The sequence below is a fragment of the Nestor notabilis genome, unplaced genomic scaffold (genome assembly GCF_000696875.1).
Source record: "Nestor notabilis isolate BGI_N333 unplaced genomic scaffold, ASM69687v1 scaffold22030, whole genome shotgun sequence".
Taxonomy (NCBI): domain Eukaryota; kingdom Metazoa; phylum Chordata; class Aves; order Psittaciformes; family Psittacidae; genus Nestor; species Nestor notabilis.
In genome coordinates, this window is record NW_009911016.1 from 15,809 (window position 1) to 34,954 (window position 19,146).

General features: G+C 38.1%; 1 protein-coding gene across 1 annotated transcript in view; it reads right to left on the reverse strand.

Moving 5' to 3' along the window:
- Window positions 1–19,146, reverse strand: part of COL24A1 (collagen, type XXIV, alpha 1) — a gene marked incomplete at its 5' end in the record, with an annotated part of 98,999 nt that overhangs the window by 13,466 nt on the left and 66,387 nt on the right. Inside the window, 16 exons of the mRNA XM_010012745.1 lie at window positions 55–108; window positions 1,353–1,415; window positions 1,853–1,960; window positions 3,447–3,554; window positions 6,046–6,153; window positions 6,501–6,554; window positions 7,818–7,871; window positions 9,658–9,711; window positions 9,817–9,870; window positions 10,845–10,898; window positions 12,666–12,722; window positions 13,973–14,026; window positions 14,796–14,849; window positions 15,195–15,302; window positions 15,802–15,855; window positions 17,332–17,420. Of these exons, the coding sequence (XP_010011047.1) occupies window positions 55–108; window positions 1,353–1,415; window positions 1,853–1,960; window positions 3,447–3,554; window positions 6,046–6,153; window positions 6,501–6,554; window positions 7,818–7,871; window positions 9,658–9,711; window positions 9,817–9,870; window positions 10,845–10,898; window positions 12,666–12,722; window positions 13,973–14,026; window positions 14,796–14,849; window positions 15,195–15,302; window positions 15,802–15,855; window positions 17,332–17,420 (1,127 nt within the window). The remainder of the gene's footprint in view (window positions 1–54; window positions 109–1,352; window positions 1,416–1,852; window positions 1,961–3,446; window positions 3,555–6,045; window positions 6,154–6,500; window positions 6,555–7,817; window positions 7,872–9,657; window positions 9,712–9,816; window positions 9,871–10,844; window positions 10,899–12,665; window positions 12,723–13,972; window positions 14,027–14,795; window positions 14,850–15,194; window positions 15,303–15,801; window positions 15,856–17,331; window positions 17,421–19,146) is intronic.

A 19,146-nucleotide genomic window follows, 5' to 3' on the forward strand; every position in this document is an offset into this window, starting at 1 on the left:
CAGATGACTCAAAGTAAGGGTAGGGGAATTATACAAAAGAGAAGGGAAACTTACAGGCCTGCCAGTTGGGCCTGTTACGCCTTCTTGACCAACAGGGCCAATATATCCCTGTAAACAAGCAAAGAATTTATTAGTCTGCTATGTTTTCAAAATGAAGAAAATCCTCAGGATGTGTCCTGGTTTGAAGTTGCTCAGCACACAGCCCTGGCAAATAGCCATAAGATCATGGTGATATTTTCTTTCTGAATATTGAGTGCACATTGCCACAAAATCAGCAAGATAATTATTTTAATAATTAGTAATAGTTGTGCTTGGAAAGCCACACACATTCTTTTATGTGAAAGCTGATGCACTACAAACAATGGAAACTTAAGTACTTCAATTACCAAGACCACATATTTATTGAGCTACAATTGACTGTATCTTCAGCTGTATTACTGCCCACAAGTAATCGTGTAAGAGTGCCAGTAAGTGCTGCTAAAATGTTATTTTCTTGTTCCATTTCACTTAAGAGGAAACTGCTCATTCCAGTGTTTATCTTGTATAGGAATGTTTACCAAAAAAAACCCTGAAACCAAAAGTAGCTATTAGAACGGGCCCCTAATGCTGCTACTCTGCATCTGGTTCAATTAACTAGTTAATTTCTTTGAGGACAATGGCAGCAGTGAAAGAAGAACATTTTGAAGTAAGGCCTTCAAGGCTACAGCCTTTCCCCTTTTTTTACTCTGTGCTGTAAAGCTGGATGCACACTCCCCATTATTACAAAATGCTAAAGATGCTTCCACATTTTTGTTGAGCATCAAAGTAGAATGTCATGAAGAGGGTGTAATGAAGAATAAACTAATGCAGGTTAGTAACTTTATAGATAAAAAAGAAAATATTTGTTAAAAAAAAGACTACTTATTAATCAGTAATGCCTGAGCATCACTCTTCCTTATTGCAGGCAAAGTTTGACCCTTTTCTCTTTTACTGTAGGACAGTTATACGATCAGCATTGTTGCCAGTAAGAAGAAAGAGAATTTTCAATTCCAACAGGCAAAGATATGACAGCAATAAGGATATTTGTGTAGATGAAATTATACTAGGAGAGACACACTTTGTCAGCAGAGCTTGCTTTTTCCCTTGAAGATTAAGAGCTCAGCTCTGCTTGTGTACTATACCCATGCTGCAAACAGAGCAGTGTTGCAGTACAAGCAAAGGGCTTCTAGTTGAGTCATAGTCTCAGAAAGGTTTGGTTAAAAGGTTCCAGCCTTGTTAAAAATAATTAAAAAAAAATAATTATTTCCTAAATTAAAAAAATGTGCCACTTGCAAGCCATCCTGACCACCTCTTTCATGGAGTGAAACACTTACAACTTGGCCTGTTGGACCTTTCGGGCCCAGAATTCCAACTAAGCCAATGTCCCCTGCAGGACCCTGAAAATGCAAAGGAACAGTTTAATCAAACATGGACATTAGCTATCCACTTGTTTCAATCTCTCGTAATCAGTGAAAGTAAGATAATTTCTAAGAACAGTAACAGTGAAAATACCAAAGCATACTGACCCTAAATATTTGTCCTTGGACATGGGGTACACAGCTGTGCCTACAGTGTTCCAACAGTTCAGGTAGATTTTGAACAAATTATTGTTAAAGCTGATTAATTTGATGCTTTCCTAATGTTCTCACTCTGTAAATGGCTTAAGATCTAACAGAAAAGAATGAGCACATACTTTTGGACCTGGGAATCCTTGAAACCCCATTAAACCTTGATCTCCATCTTCTCCCTGTAATAGGAGCAGGTATCCTTACTATTTTTTCAAGTTGATAACTCCTGGTATACCTGTTTTGCATCAGCAGCTGTGATTACTTACAGCCTGTCCTTTCAGTCCAGCATCTCCTGCTCGTCCTTGATCACCTTGTGATCCTGGAAAGCCTCTTTTGCCTCGCTTTCCTGGATGACCCAGAAGCCCTTTCTCACCCTGTCAATAGGAAGACAACATATCCCTTATTACAATTATGAGAGTTACAAATGTTAAAGATAGGACTCCAGGCAGAAGCATAGAACATGCTTTGTCTTTAAGAAATAGACCTACTCCATTAATTTTATTTCCACCAGGAACACTTTCAACAATTATAAATTCACTAAAATCTCAATGTGACTTGAGTGTTCCTTGACTTGGAAACATACAAAACTCATACATGTCAGATCATTTCCAGTATGGTATCTTCCAGTGCAAGCACTCAAACTCACAAAATGAAATACAGAACAGGCAGGTTAGATTTAAAAAGTAATCCTCTGAGCAAGGCTCAGTGTAGTTGTGGAACTCTTTCCTGTTCCACTAAAAGTTTGCATCAATTCAAATGGAAACTAAAGAGGTTCATGCAAGAAGAATCCTCTGAAGACTATCAAATACATAGAAGCTATGTCTAGCTCAGAAGATTACTGAGCTACAATTAAGGCTGTGAATATACACTTCTCATGCCTGCTTTTTACTTATGCTCTTTCCTAGGTGTTACCTTACTGCTCTAACAAAGACAGACTCCTGGCCTGACTCAGTATGTCCAATCGTAACACTTATTTTGCACTATGTGGTAACAATTTTCTCTCACCTCATCTATTCCCTGTCTTTTTCAGATTGCAAGCACTTCTTAGCAGGAACTACCTCCTACAGCTCATTGTCTAGACAAAGGAGTAAAATCCAGACTGGGATCACTGGCAATAAGCACTACAAGTAGTAAATACTGTTTACACTAAAATATTTTCATGAAAAGATGACAAAGACAGTATTTCCCTCCCCCAGTTTTCAAGTGAATGAAAATTTTAAGAAATTCCTTACCAATAAAATCTCACAGAGCACTGCAAATTTTGATTTTAGATGAAAAAACCTATTCTAAATGGAGAAAATGATCTTTAATGTTGCATTCTTCGCCTTTTTTACCGATGAAATAAGTCTAATTAGTATGAGGATATACTGATGTCAGGTACCTGGAACTCCCTGGAAAACTGAACACTCTCAGATTTCTTTCTTTCTGACAGGGCTAAACAAGATCAAGTTCAGTCCTATGATAAATGGACATCCTGGACACACTTGTAAAGCTTGAAATTATAGTACTTTTCTGCTAATACATGTTCAAATAATCCAAACTGTTCTAGCAGTTACAGAAGTTTAAAAAGAAAAGTCAGGAAATATTTGGCCCTAAAGCTTTGAGTGAATATACACAAAGTGTTTTGAATGGTTTCTAGAGATGGGAATGGCATCCAGATGGATGAGATCTCTGTTTTCAAATTGCAGTTCATAGAAGCAAGATCAGCAAAATTTGCAGTCTAACCCTTCAAATAAGTTTTAATGTCAGCTACTCATGTAATTGACAGTAGCATGGTAGTTCCACAACCACTGGATGTAGTATGAAGACAAAGCAATGTAAGTAATACTGTAATTAAACAAAAAGATCCCATGTGTGTACCTTTAGTCCTGGTGCTCCCATGGGTCCTGGCATGCCCGGCAATCCCTTGGGACCTCGAGCTCCAGGATAACCTGCGAGACCCGGCAAGCCCGAGTTTCCTTTGTTACCCTTAACAAATTGAAAATAATTGATTACAAGCAGAACAGCCAGACATGTTTATTTCACTGTATGTTAAAACAGGCATATAACATGAAAATCAAAGCCAGTTAATACTTTCTGTATATATGGACACACATTTACAATACAGCAGTACATGGAAAGACCATGATCAGCAGTATCATCCTGATTTCTACTAATATTCCAAAAGCAAAACCCTGTCATACATAGCAACAAAGCTACATGTGCTTTAACTGTGGGAGTTAAAGCACATGTAAGATCAAGTTACTATAGTTTAACAAATCACTGACTGTCAGCAAAGCAAATGCTATAGCCCACTGCAATTGTTCAGTTCAGTGCTCATCTTAAACCCTGTTCTGCCCTGCTCTAAGTATAGCCTGATGTCAGTTCTGTGGGATCACCTACTTAGACCTTGAAAGACTTCTGAGAACATTCAAGAGAATTAATTGCCTCTTTGGGCTTATGCAAAGCGTCTTCCCTATTAGCACCCTCCTCAAGAAGAACAGTTGCCCAGTTAGATCACCAGCTTAAGCACCAGTGATCTAGAAACAGGAAGAAATCTGTCCACAGCAGTTGTGAATTCAAGTATACATGGAAGCACTCACATGCATACCAGTGACTGCTTTCACCTCCCACAGGGAATCATATAGAACACTTTATGCGAGACCCGATTTTTTTCCCAGACCTAAACATTTGCATGTTCAGAATAACAGCCATTAGCACTAAGTCCTATTTAATTTTTTTCTAACTCTCTGTGAAAATATGCAGGAAGAGAACACTAATCTCAGTTATGGAAGATGACTCCTTGAAATGGTTCTTGGTTAAGTATTGTGTGAGGTCTGAGGATTCTGAGCTTACAATAAGGAGCTCCTTCTGATGAAAACAAGATGCTGAATTCATTCATTACAGGTGGGCTGAGATTCACAGTATTCATTTTTTCAAGAAGGAACTCCACATCAAGAAACAGAATGAGACTACCTTCCCACAGAGATGTTCAAATGTTTATAAATATCAGACATACTGATAACATTAGTATGGCTGTGTACACTGTACAGATTCATACAAAATTACCACGTTAAGAAAGATCAAAACATTTGTTACAAAAATGCATGACACCATCAGACTATAAACAAAAGAAACTATTTTTAATGAAAAAACATGCTACTGCGTACATGGAGTTAAGCCAATTTTGACATGTTAGGAAACACAAAATTGCTACCATCCAAATGAATGTTTCTGTGACATCATTTAGTATAAACATATACATACATAGATGTATCTTCTTTCTTATTTCATATGGCATTCAGTTAAGCATTCATAGAAATAGAAGGGTTATATTAAACAGGTTTTTTTATATTAAATGTGATTTTCAGGGCTTTTGAATATGGTAGCGTAGCTTGTAGCCTGACAGACTGATAAACTTGCATAGCAAAAGTTCTGTTCTTACTCATTGTGGCAAAAATCAGTTACAAGCCTCTCTTTATTACAAATTATAATGTTTCTATATATTGTTAATATGGAGGATTATAATATTGTTAATATTTTTAACATGAAAGAAGACATTTTGAGTGGAAAGGAAAAAATGTAAGAATTCTTTGGGGTGATACTCCTAAATCCAACTCCAAAGAATTTCAAGTACTTGGAAGAGGTTCTGTAGGACTTTATCTGAAACTGAAGAGGCTTGAACAGGGTACATCTGCCCCCTACGGGTAACTTGTTTCATTTTCTGTTTGTTCAACCAGGTAGGAAATTTATACTTGTGTCTCATCTGGCACCTTGATTATTTCCTAACACGCAATCTAACTTGGCATCTTTTTATAACAATTAATGGTCCATCTAATCAGAACTACTGAGAAATACACTTGGAATCAATGTGATCAGACTTTCAACAACAAGAACAACTAAAGGGATTTTCTCCGTCCTCTCTGGCATGAATAAGCAAAGAGCTGTGTCACTGCTCCCAGAAGCAGCAGGTCACCATCCCTGGCCTGCAGCAAAGAACAGACAGACAAACAAAAAACCTGCTTCCAAGTACCTCGGATACCTGATACTCTTTTTTCACTGGTTTTGCGCAAAGCTTCAGAATCGCTTAGGTAGAGAGACATAGGTTAGAAATTCAAAGACAGTAAGGAAAACGTGGAATTCTCTCCAAGCCTTAGAGGAGACAGTCTCAGCTGGGGCCTATAGCTCTTTTTTGGGAACAAAACTGTGAAGCCTCTCTGATTAAGAAAGCATTTTCTCTTAGCTGCAGTTACTAGTAACAAATGCTAATGAAATAGTTCTTCTCCCAGCACACGTCCCTTATGCTAACTTTATATCCTGGCCAGAATGTTAAGAGCAAAAAAGAAAGAAAACAAAAGAATTGGTGTCATTTTCAAGATACTCAGGGAACTGAGAATTGTTCCTTCTGCTTAAATACACTAACCCTAGAAAATTTGTAATGCGCAATGACATAAAAAGAGGCAATGTGGAAGCAACCTACCTTAGGGCCAGGCTTCCCAGATAGCCCAGGCTTGCCTGGATTCCCAAGAACGCCTTCTGGTCCAGGGTACCCAACTGCTCCTTTCTTGCCTGCTGGCCCCGGTTTTCCCTTAAAACAAATTCAAATCAAATATAGCACTGTTGGGCTTTCTTCATCTTCACCATCACAGAACTAGATTTTAGGCAGTATTTCCTAAACCCTACATAATAACAGACCCAGTGACACAAATGAATATTCGCAGAGGAGCTCTGAATTAGGATGTTTGGTTTAAAATCCTATTGGCTTAACCTTACACTTGGTGTGTTGTGGGATCTGAGCAACTTCAGCTGAAACTATGGGGCTGACCCCTCTGTGTGCCAGGCCTGGAAAATGGCTGACAGTGTTGATTCTTAAACTGAAGCAAGGAAACCTGATAAAGTAATCTACTTATCCCTGTAAAAAACCCAACCACATACCTTTTCAGCTTTTATTTTACTAGATACTCTGTACTGTACATTCGGAAATCGATGCTATTCAAATTTGAACATAAAAAAGACACATACAAACTTCTAACAAGGCAAGTTTGTGCTAACTTGCCATACTTTCACGAAAAAGCCTCATGTCACATCCACCAGAGGACAGTGATTTTTTTTCTTTACGACTATTTCCCTTTAGACTGACATACACCTTCTTGAGGGGCTTGGAGTTATGCAATTATCTCTGCATGAATGAGTTTCTCAGCAACTTAAAATACGCTAACTACAATACATCATGTTCAAAAAGGTGTTGTTAACAACAGCCACACAGAATACAAGCAGCATACCATCTTATTTCTAACTTCTGGTTGCTCAAGCATCTTGCACTTGGGGTGTGCTTGGAAACTTCCTCATGTTCTAGTTTTAACTGTCTTTTCCTGCTTGCTTCTATGTACGTCTTGCCTTTCCCTCTTTTCCTTTGTCTGCTGAATGATACACTCTCTGCAGTTCCCCAGAAGAAAGAGATGAGTATTTACAAAGGATAGTTTTGTCCTTGCTTAAAAAAGGCTCTTCTTGCTCTCCTCCCAGCAGGTACGAGCTCTGTGAAGCAGCTGTGTTTCTCTGGTTACTGACAATGTTTTGATGTGAGGTAGTAAAAGTTATTTACAATATGTGCTTGTGTGGTACTATTTATTAGGGCACCAAAATAGCCTTGATGCATTTTGTTCTTGGTTATGCTTACAGAACACCTACTGCTTCCTGCTCGCTCTTCTCCCTGAGGGAGAAAGGGATGCAAGTCAGCTTCTCTACAGTAACTCCAGACAGAACATTAAAAATTTCATCCCAGGGCAAGCAAGAGAAAGGAGTAAACCTCAAGGGATTTGCCAGCTGTATCCATCATGGACATATGGATCTGGCTTCTGTAGGCTACAGCTGTTCAAAGAACTGATGGGAGCCAGGAGTGAACAGTAGTACAGCTCTGTGCAATATACTGGGATAACTTCCACATGGACTACAGGCCATGCGCAAAAATGACCTAATTAACTTTACAAGTGGGGAGAATCTTGTTGTTATATTAGCTGCTCTTTGCTTCCATGTGCCAAGTGACAGAATATAATTCAGTATAATATAGCACAATTTCAAAAATTATTTTGTATTTTCACAAGGGTTCCTTTACACTTCCTGAATAATAAGAAGGTTCTTTAGAGTGAGCATAAGACTTTCTGGTACCACTAGCATGACTCAATTTTGGTTTTGTTAGCTATTATTTTCTTTGGTTTATAACCTGAAGAGAGACTGTAGAATTTTGTTACTTACAGGAATTCCAGGTTTGCCTGCTTGACCCGTTGCTCCTTTCTTCCCTGTGGGTCCCTAAAAGTTGCAAATACTTGTGAGCTGACAAATCTCTTCAACTCAGTCCCCTCAGAAGAGCTGCAAATTGCTCCCCTCTAGTATGCATATTTGCATTGTCTGGCTTTGGACCAGAGTATTTCAATTTCAAGAGAAAGATTTTTGAGTAAGAGTGAATGCATTTTTGGTAGAAGGGTATATATTCTTCCCTTTCCCAAACTGGTATAGTGTAGTTTTCCGAACCTTTACAACAATACGCATAAGAAGGTTTTCACTTTGAATCTGGCAATTTCTCCTCTATCAGCCACACCTCTGTCAGGAAATACATTCTTAGAGCACTTCCCATACCTTTTAAAAAGGGAAGTAATGAAAAGCAGGCAATGTAGATGAGCTGAGTATATGTGGAAAAGAATATTAGAAAACAATAGTGTCACATATGGGAATATTCTTTTTACCTAAGATGTACACGAAAGATAAAATTTACTTAAAACCAGATTTTTTTGTCTTGACTCATCTAGGAATCTGTAGCCTTAGAAAACTGAGTGATATCTAGCAGATAACATCCTCATAGGTGGTTTAGTGACAGAAGATGCCAAGTACCAAGGAAGAAAAGTTCAGAATAAGTCTAAAGCATATCAGAGAATTTTGTTTATATGACACTCTTCACAGGTAAAAGATCTAAGGCATTAATTTTATCCTGCCTCTGAAAAATACAACCACTCAGACACCAGGAACAAGAGTGACACTTGTTAGCATAGATCAAGTAGAAAAAACTTCCAAGATTTTCTGGATTAATTATTTTAAATACTGTTCTTAAAGCAAAGGTGTTACTAAACTACTATGCTGCAATATTACATAACATACAATAAAGTGAAAAAGTTAATGTCACTCTAAGTGTAAATGTTTTATAATTAACATATATGATAAATCAGCAAAATTGTTATATTCCTTAATTTAACACCTTCTGTTAAGAAAGGCATAGAAAACTCCACCCATCAGAACTGAAACATGTATATTCAAAGAACTTTATATTGCTTTCACTAAAATTTCTGAACGCATGTCAAGTAAGCCCAGATCCAGCATTGCAGTTTTTGGCATTAGCTTCATAAGGGTTGCTGTGGCAGCACCAGTCATGCCAATGGAGTTAAGACAGCACAAATACTTTCACTGTTAAGATTTTTGTGTAAACCTTTAGGTTTTTATTATGGGTTGATATTGGTTCCATATTTGCAATGGCAGTTTTAATCTGAGGGGCATTTGCAACACAAAGAAAATAGTTTCCAAGGAAAAGACAGAGGAATGACTGATTTGTCCTGTCTTGTGAGTAGTTTGTCAAAGGCAGTATATGTGAGTGCATGGCTAGAGAGCATGCAGATAATGTCTTCATGTTGTTTTCTTTCTCCTATTCTCCATTCCTATCTACTACAGATTCTTGTGTTCATCTGGAAACTCCAACAGAGTTGCACTATGGAACTTCTCAGGCAAAATATCCCATTTAAGTTGCAACGGCAACTGGTATTGTAAGAATACTTCTAGCCTAAATCTTTTGAAATCTCAAAAGCCAATGAAATTGACCACAGAAGAAAATACAAAATACTTTCGGCAATTTTCAGCACACCACCAAGACAAACTACTATTTCTAAAGGAAAAGATTTAGCCTTTGATATTTTTCACTACTTGCTCTGTCAAGGAAACCCAAAATACTGAGTTTGAGCCTTATATAACAGTTATCCAAGGATAGTCAGCAAACAGCAAAACCATACAAATGCCAATTAAATACAGTTTTGCTTTACTTTTTTATACTTACTTCTGAACCTCTTTCTCCTTTTGGTCCCTGATCTCCCAATTCACCTGGCTCTCCCTTTGGAAAGAACATACATTAAATAAATAAAAAGAATCATGTGAATGCAGCTGTTGCACATTTGCAACAGACAATAGAGAAATCTCACTTGTTTGAAACACTTACTGGAGACCCTTGTTGTCCAATAGGTCCTCTAAGCCCTGGAAGACCTATAGGACCCTGGGAAGCAGAAAAAAAAGCATATTGCAATACAAGTAACTCAGGATGTCATGCTCACTGAGCTACAGATTTCCTTGTAAAGGCCATATTGAGAGGTTCTGGGTGGCCTGAGCTTTGCTGATGTGACGTAGATGAAGTACGCCCAGCTCTCCTGAGATCAGACCTTAGGGAACTACATATTGTTTAAACATTTCTGCACTTCTGAAAACATAGATAGTATCCAGTTCATTGATTTATTACTATGTCTATCTCTATTATCTGTGTAACTTAAACAGGATGTTGCACGTCAAGGGCTGTCTCTTTTGTACTTCAGCAAACAAACTGCATCAGTGATTAGTGACCATCCAATTTGTCTATGCTAAAAGGCTGAATACACTTCATGAATAGTTATTAGGCTTAGATTTATAAATAAATAGTTCTTAAATTTCAGAGAAAAATGTTAATTCATTCAGTATTACAGAATCACAGAATTGTTTAGGTAGAAAAGGCCAGGTAGAAAAGGTTGTGCAGGAACACGTCCAGTCAGGTTTTGAGTATTTCCAAAGATGGAGACTCCATAACCTCTCTCGGCAGCCTGTTCTGGTGCTTAGTCATCCTCACAGTGAAAAGTGTTTTCTTGTGTTCAAAAGGAATTTCTTGTGTTTCAGTGTGTGCCCTTTGCCTCAACTTGACCTGAAACTGGACACTACTGAGACAAGTCTGGCTCTTTAATTTTCATTCCCTCCCACCAGGTATTTCTACACATTAAAATCACCCAGGCTTTCTTTTCTCCAGCTCATGAGTCCCAGCTTCTTCCCAGCAACTTCTCCTCACACGAAAGATGCTCCAGTGTGTTCTAAAAGCTAATCAGTGCAGTGAGGCACAATTTCTGCACACTTGTGAGATAAGATGATACTTCTGCTGCATTACTCTACATGTATGCATAGCATGCCATGTTCAAATAAGAAGAATAAAGCAGAAGGTATTAGTATTACCTTGTAACCCTCATCACCAGGTTCTCCTCTGTCTCCACGTTCACCACTAGGACCCTTGAAAGAAAATCAAAGAGAAAAATGTAACACTGAAATAACTGAAATAACACTCAAAAGAAATATAAAAAGAAAGATGGGATTTCTCTCAAAACAGACTAACCAACAAGACAGAACTGAGGATTACAAATATTAAAGTTAGCTTGTCCTGAGAAATAAACATTCTTTTTTTCTAAACAAAATGCATTGCAGTCAGACAGTAGCCACTGTCTGAAATATTTTGTAACTGAAGACTAGAATCTAGAAAATAGATCTTACATGGGCATAAATGAAACAGGACTATTGACCTCAGCAGAACTTCTCTAGGTTTGTACCCATATATGCGATATCTGAATTAAAAATCTTCATAAATAAATGAAGAAACTTTGTTTTCAAGACATGTAAGAAAAACTCTTTTATGGATTCTGTAAGATAACCCATGAAAACTTGGGTTCTTTTCTGAAATGACTTGCTTCTGATATACTCAGAATCTGCTTTAATTTTGAAGTTTGTCCTAATAAAAAGACGATTTCAGTTCCTCAGCATGCTTCACACATACAAGAAATGCACAGGAGCAGTGAGAACAGAATGACTTTTTTGTCATGTGGTTCTTCCTGCTGCATTCAGACACCTCACTGGCTCTACTTTAGGGAAAAGCCCTTACTCCAGTTCCACAAGAAATGGTATTTCTCCTAGAATTTTAACTCTCATTGCAGCAAGTCTCAGTCAAAGGAAAAATAACAGCATAGGGAATCATGCCCACGGGAAGCAAGAATGGCCAAGACTTTCTAAAAGACACCCAGCCAATCATTAGGTGAAATAACAAGGGACTGCTTTTCCCACCTGTCTTATGTAAAAGCACATAATGAAAAATTGGCCAGGCATCACTAACTGCAGTGTATCTTTCACAGTTCACAAATGAACATACTAGCCACGTCTAGTGCATATTCACCAAGAGATGCTATTATGCAACTGTCTGTATACTATCCAAGGTTTCAGCAGCGTCACAGCATGTTTCTTAGAGGGAAACCACAAGGTAGAAAGGCCCTGCTTGGAATATTTGAGCAGTCACCATTACAGAGCTAGTTAGGCTACAGCAGAACTGGCTGAAGTGTCTTCTCTAATGCATTCCCCTAATTAAATTAAGAATCTAGTCCAGATTCTGTCTTCAGTTACACCAGGGTCTTACAAGTCCTGCCTTTTGAGAAGATGGGGTATAAATATTAAGGTTAATCTAAAGAGAAGTTGGCTGTACAAGTATTGCTTCTGGCACAATCAAAGCCTGAACATGAAACGCTTTTAATATGATTTTGAGATGGCTTTTTTTTGGTACATGTTCATAATTGCCACAGAGAGATACCCCACATAGGAATTCAGTAAAAAAAAAAAAAAAAAAAAAAAAAGGTTACAAAATTTAGTTCTCTCTAAATCAGCTAAATTAGCTTTGTAGTGATAATGAAATAAATCAAAACACAGCTCTGGTTAGTAAAGCAATTAGGTATAATTCAGGAATAACAGAGAGGGAAAGATTCTGTTCCAAAATGTGCTGGTCTAAACACAGACTAATGGCATTAGTGTAATTAAACACAAGGCTCATGCACTTACGCAGGAAAGAGCACATGACTGCATTTTTCAGGGGGGGATTAGTGATTAAAGGACCATCATTCTACATTTTTGTACAAGGGAGTACTGACTCCCAAGACATCGATACAAAGTTTCAGGAAGAACCTGCATTGCCTCTTGTCTTGAGAGGCACTAATGTAATTTTTTTGAGAAAGAAAGACCTACTGGTTCACCTATGGGCCCAGGTGGTCCAAGGACTGAACTGTCTTCACCTGGGTAACCCTAAAGCAAAAATATACATTAAAATACATTAATTTGGAAATACAACCTCATCTACAATGCACACATGTTCAAATGCTAATAAACACCCACAGAGCATACTTCATAGATGCTAAAAGTAAATATGATGATTATGGTTTTAAAACAGTGGAAATGATAACTCCATTTTAACATGTACCTAAACTTCCCAAAGACATTTACGATTAAAAAAGCTAAGTATTTGTCCTATTCTCAAAGGCAGCTATAAAAAGTAAGTATTTGAACAACGTCCATTTCTTTATTTAATAAAAGAAAGAATAAACAGGGTATTTTACAAGAGGGAAAAAGAAAAATTCTTCCACTGTTTTGAGAAATATACTTAATAAAAACAAGTGTAGAGAAGACTCCCAACATTCAGCCTGAACTCCATTAAAGTTTAAATATGAAACAACTGCCATCCAAACTAATAGACAAAAAGTTATCTATTCCAGATGATATTTACCAATATTTAATCCAAAGAGGCTCATGTTTTAAATATGATTAAAGGTTTCCAAAGTGCATCAAAATGCTTTTTCAGAAGTGACCAAGCAAGCTAGACACCTAGCTCCCAACAATTTAGTTTTCAGTTACATCAGAATTTATTTGTAACATAAGTCACTCATTGCTATTCGTAGTATTCATTGCAAAACTGGTCCTAATACAAGAATGTATTTCCTGTCAAGTGCAACTCCAAACTAATCTTCATGAAGGGAATTCCTGTACCTGCATGGAGCCACACCGACTTCAGTCAGCATACAAATTTGTATGCAGGATTTGAGGCTTAAAAGAACAACACCGAATTTGAGACTAAAATAGCATCAACTGAGACAACATTCTGCCCCTAACATTTTATATTAAGCACAAACCTTTGTCTATCTTAGTTTGACTTTCAGCAACATCTGTGGGTGTACTCACAGGCTGAAAGCTACAAAAATACTTTGCTCGTTCTGCAGTGATTTCTGTCTGCAGTACCCACTAAAGGCAGTGGTACTACCTGATACAACAGAATGTGTTTCTTAGAAGGGGTACCTTCTGTTTTAGAACCTGAAACATTTCAACTGCATAATTTGGAACTCTTCCCCCAAATGATCCATTTCCCTAGTTTTGCTTTTTGTTCTCATATCTTTTCACAATACTAATATTTGCTGCATGCTGTGGTAAACAGTGAGCATGCAGGAACATTTTCTCCCTTTATAATTATTCAAAGTGTAAGATAGTATAATCCATCTTCATACCTTTTCTCCTTTAGGTCCTGGGGGTCCTGAAGGCCCTGGAGCACCTTGGTGACCCTAAAGAAGCAAACAAAAGAAACATCAACTCCAAAACAAATAATTTAAGAAATAATTAATTCTCAACTTTTCTTTTAGCTGCCTGTTACTATTTTTTTTTTGCTGCTTGCTAATAATGCTGAATAGTGATATGGCACAAAATTAATGGGCCCAGACAGAAAATGTATTGTGTGCAGGAAAAGCTCTGTGCACAGTGGGAAACCAAAGGTTCTGGCAGGGTTTGATGCAGGTGAGGGGAGCCAGGCTGGTTCTGGCTTCAGGGCTAAGGCGATAGGATTTTCTGTTCAGAAAAAGAGTCTGGTCTGTAAAAGCAGGTCTATCCATCCATGATGAGGATAATAAATATTTTTCAGTGAAAGCCACAATATCCTTATGTCCTTCAACTAACCTCATTCAGTTTCTGTTACTGAAACTGCCTGGCCAGATAGTAAGCAGAGGTGGTGGTGTTTGCTGACCTCTCTTTCTAATGAATAGCTGTAGTAGTCTTACAGGAAATTTATTCACAAGGAGTGAGATATGTAGGACAAACAAGAGTTTCCAAATCTGTGGTAAAAACAACTCCTAGTGAACTCACAAAACCAAGTCCTCATTGCTTAAGGCTAACGCTTCTGAGTGGGCAATACCATGTCATATAGATATATGTGAGTATCTGACATTCCTAAAAATATTTGTGTATTCTAGGTAGGGATCCCCATGATATTTGAAATTATTTAGAGTACTACATACTTATTATGGATGTGTGTACACATGAATTCAGTAAAAAACTCACCCCATAACCTGGAATTCCTGACTCTCCTTCAGGTCCCATTCCTCCCAAGTATCCCTATTAATGCAATAATCAGTGATAGAAAAATGAGCTCTCTTGCAAAATGTTACAACAATGCCTACTTTATAAAAGGTTATGATTTGGAAAAATCTTCAAATATTGAGATTTCTGAACCACAGACAACTTCCTTCTTAGGTCCAACTTCATCTGGTAAAGAATACTGGGCTTTTCCATCGTCATACATTGAGAAGAACAGGCTAGGAAAGACACTGCCTGCATCTCCAGCAACATCAAAAATTATTTATGTGTGCTACAGCTGTGACTTGCCTCTTTCCATGGAGAGACACAATTCTGCTACACCAGAAATACATGAGCTCATAAATAAGCATGGTTTACACGAACCAAGGGGCCTTGAGTTCCTCTTGCACCTTTGGGACCAGTTTCTCCAGGTTGGCCAGGGTCACCAGCAGGTCCAATTTCTCCAGGGGGGCCAAGCTGACCCTTTTCCCCCTATTGGTGTTATTATATTAAAAGGAATAACAGATCAGTACTAAGTTTCAAAATGCAGTTTATGCTTAACCTAATTGTGTAACAGCATTATTTAATAGGAGTATTACATTTACATAGGTATTGACATAAACATTTACTATAGTTCTTGGAATGTCTGAACCTAGAACTCTGCAGTGGAAAAAAAACAAAACAAACAGCTAAAGCCTATTACTTTTGTTTTGTTTTAGCTAAAGGTTAGCATTATTTGATAGCAGCAGAAATTTATGAGTTGCAAAATCAGATCCTGATACAAATTTAAACCTCCTAAGGTCCTGAATGTTATTGATTGCAGATCCTGCAATCAATTGATGACATTTTGATTGCTATGGCTAGAAAGAAAAAACATCACCTTGAAGCATGACATAAAACAGGGATAGACTTGGTACAATGAGATTATTTTGCAATGTAAATTTGAGTTTCAGATAAAAGGAAGAGAATAGGGGAAGAGAAAAAACACTACCTTCTTTCCTAAACGGCCCCGCTGACCTGGATTTCCTGGTGTCCCTTCGGGGCCCTGTAAATTTATTAGAGAAAAATACATGATTGAGAAAGGCCTGGAAACATGTTTGAACTGTGCTCCAAATGGGATAACTAAGCAAGCTTTTTGTAATGCAGAGAGGTGGGAGGAAAAAAATCTTGTTAACTGGATGTGAGCAAGTTAGTAGGATTATTTCAAGTTAAAGCAGAAACAAGTGGGCAAGCATCAGGGATCACTTACCAAACTAGTGAAAATGCACTGAAAATAGGACAAAACTCCCCGATAAATCTTGTCCACCCAGAAAATACTACTTTAAGAATAAAATTGCTTCAAGAGAACCACTGGATTTAGATAAATACAATATACAAGCAAAGGAAAACTAAGAAAACCTTGGGGCTGTCAAGTGCAAAGAGCAGGGGCAGCTGGCTGTGCAGATGAGGGGTGCTATCTATGGAGCTGCAGCCCTATAGTTCACTTCAAAACCTGACTCTCCCAAAGGGCTGCATATGTCCACTCCTCATGGATTTCAATTTATCCAAAAGCTCTGTGAGTTAGAGAAGGTATTTTAGCTTCAGTTTTGGATAAAGAGAAATATATTGGTTGGTTGGGTTTTTTTGAGTCATTGTGGTAATAAGCTGGGGTAAATATAGTTTAAATTGATTTGTGAAGCTTATTTGTTGTCTTGTAAGTTTTGTTTAGGGAAAATGTAGTATTACTCTCATGCCAATAAAATCCTTAAACAATTGATTATAGGAAATGGATTTCCATATTTAGACCTGTCCACATCCCTAGGAAGAGGACAAACCAAAACTGTGATGTGAACACTCCCAGACACTAAGAAGAATGAGTGAGGACTCCCAAATATTGCATTGCCAGACCCACCTGTCTCACTCAGGCACAGCAGCACTGATGTTTACTGTATAAGCTATAATTACATAGCGTGTAATGTATGTAATTATACTATTATAATTACATAGCTGAGCTGTTTTATGATAATTTCAATGTATGAAACTTTCAAGCTTCTCTAGAATTGCCAAAACAGAAAAAAAAAAAAAAAGTCAGGCTGATATCATTGCATCAGAAACAAAAATTGTTCTGTAGCACACTAAGTGTACTGACAACTAAAAGAGCATTTTTTAACTTCACTAGCAGAGTAGTTCACTGTGAAGAACCCAAGATTAAAGACAGCAGATTGCAACACTGGTGCTTAGAGGAGAGAGGGGACAGTGCTCACAGCCATTGACAGCTGGCCCTCCAACTAATGTTTACTCAGACTTCATCATCATGTAAGAGCTACAGCAAAGGCAGCCAGAGGACTATGAATAAGAACATGATGATTTTTGGTAAGGGAATCCGATACCTGACTTGAGGCTACATAATGCGTTGGAAACTGTGCTCCAGAATATTAGTTTATATTAAGAAGTTGCCTAGATGGATTTTAGCTGCTAGGAGTGATGCCAGAATAAATATGCAAACTAAGAATGTTGACCATGGATCCCAGTACTTGTTTACTGTTTGACCTGTGTATGCTTGCTGCCATTTCTCTCCACCTGCACTCTCTGAGTTGTCTGTGGCAACTGCTCTCATGATGTGTTTAATTCCTTTCACAAAGGTGACAGAATGAAGTTAGTTAAACAATAAATATCTTTTACGAATAAAATGGAATAATCAAATTCTTTCTTTTCTCTTCTTTTTATAGTATATGTCTCACTACAGGGTGATCGACATGTCTTTCCACCAAAGACATGACATCACATCACAGCACAGATTTACCAGCTTATCATCTGAAGTAGCACTGCCCAGCATGACAGACCCTGATTTCTAGAAGTCATTTCAACTGCAGGATGGACAGCAACCATAACATTGTCTTTACAGCACCTTGGCAGCAGTGTAGAAAGACCACAGTTAGGAAAGGCGGGCCACCCTCGATCAGGAATCAAGGACAATGATAATTTGGGTTATCTGATATCTACCATGTGATACTGGTTTTAAGTCACTGTTGACCTGCCTTGTATTCCTTGCTAGAGAAGGCACTATAGTTCATACCAACACCTTCAGAAATCCTGTGCTGTTGGTGTCTGTCCTGCAATAATTTTGTAGCTAAAGAAACCTCAGTGTTCAGTGTATCAATTTTTCTAGAAATGTTATTTTTACACCTTCCTTTTGTTGGTATGGTTTATTAAAAGAATGACAGCTAAGCACAGAATCATAGAATCATAGAATAGATAGGGTTGGAAAGGACCTTAAGATCATATAGTTCCAACTCCCCTGCCATGAGCAGGGACACCACACACTAAACTATGTCGCCCAAGGCTCTGTCCAACCTGGTCTTGAACGCCTCCAGGGTTGGAGCATTCACAACTTCCTTGGGCAACCTATTCCGGTGCCTCACCACCCTCACTGTGAAGAACTTCTTCCTTATATCTAACTGAAATGTCCCCGGTTTAAGTTTAAAGCCATTACCCCTTGTCCTACCACTAGAGTCCCTAACGAAGAGTCCCTCCCCACAGCCCTTGTAGGCCCCCTTCAGATATTGGAAGGCTGCTATGAGGTCTCCATGCAGCCTTCTCTTTTCCAGGCTGAACAGCCCCAACTTTCTCAGCCTGTCTTCATACAGGAGGTGCTCCAGTCCTCTTATCCTCATGGCCCTCCTCTGGACTTGCTCCAACAGCTCCATGTCCTTTTTATGCTGAGGACACCAGCATGTATGTGCTAAGAACATTAGCACGAAATCTTAAATTGGAGCCAAACTTGTGTGCTCTAAGGTCTAACACTTCATCATTTACAGGCTGCTCAAAATGGTTCCTTCTTCACTCCAAGAATCTAAACTAGAAACTAGATAGCCCTGGGACAGTAAGCAAAGCCACAAGTAGGGAAATTGATACAAACAATGAAAAATCTCACAGCACATTTTATGGCAGTATATGCATCTTGCCAATTTCTTCGTGTTTTTAAAATTTAAAGAATGTTCTAATACCTTGAGATTGCTCACAGTCTCCAAATGAAGGTGAGGATAGAGACTAATGACAGAAGATTGCCTGAAGAGGTCTGAAGCAAGAGGCTCCAGGCTGTGTGGTGTATGTGTCTGGATGACAAGTGGTGAGGAAGCACTATCTGCTAAGAGATCCCAGATTTAATATAGGAAAAACATTTGTCTTCCCTCTGTAAAGAACCTAAAAAGCTCAACCACTTAAAAAAGGAAAGCAAGTTAATTTAAAAATGTTAGTTTCTAATCGCAACAGCCCTGCAAAGTAAAAGAAGCAAGCGAAACTAAAAGGAAAATTATTACAAGAAGTCCACTTCAACCTGAAAACACTTACAGGAATG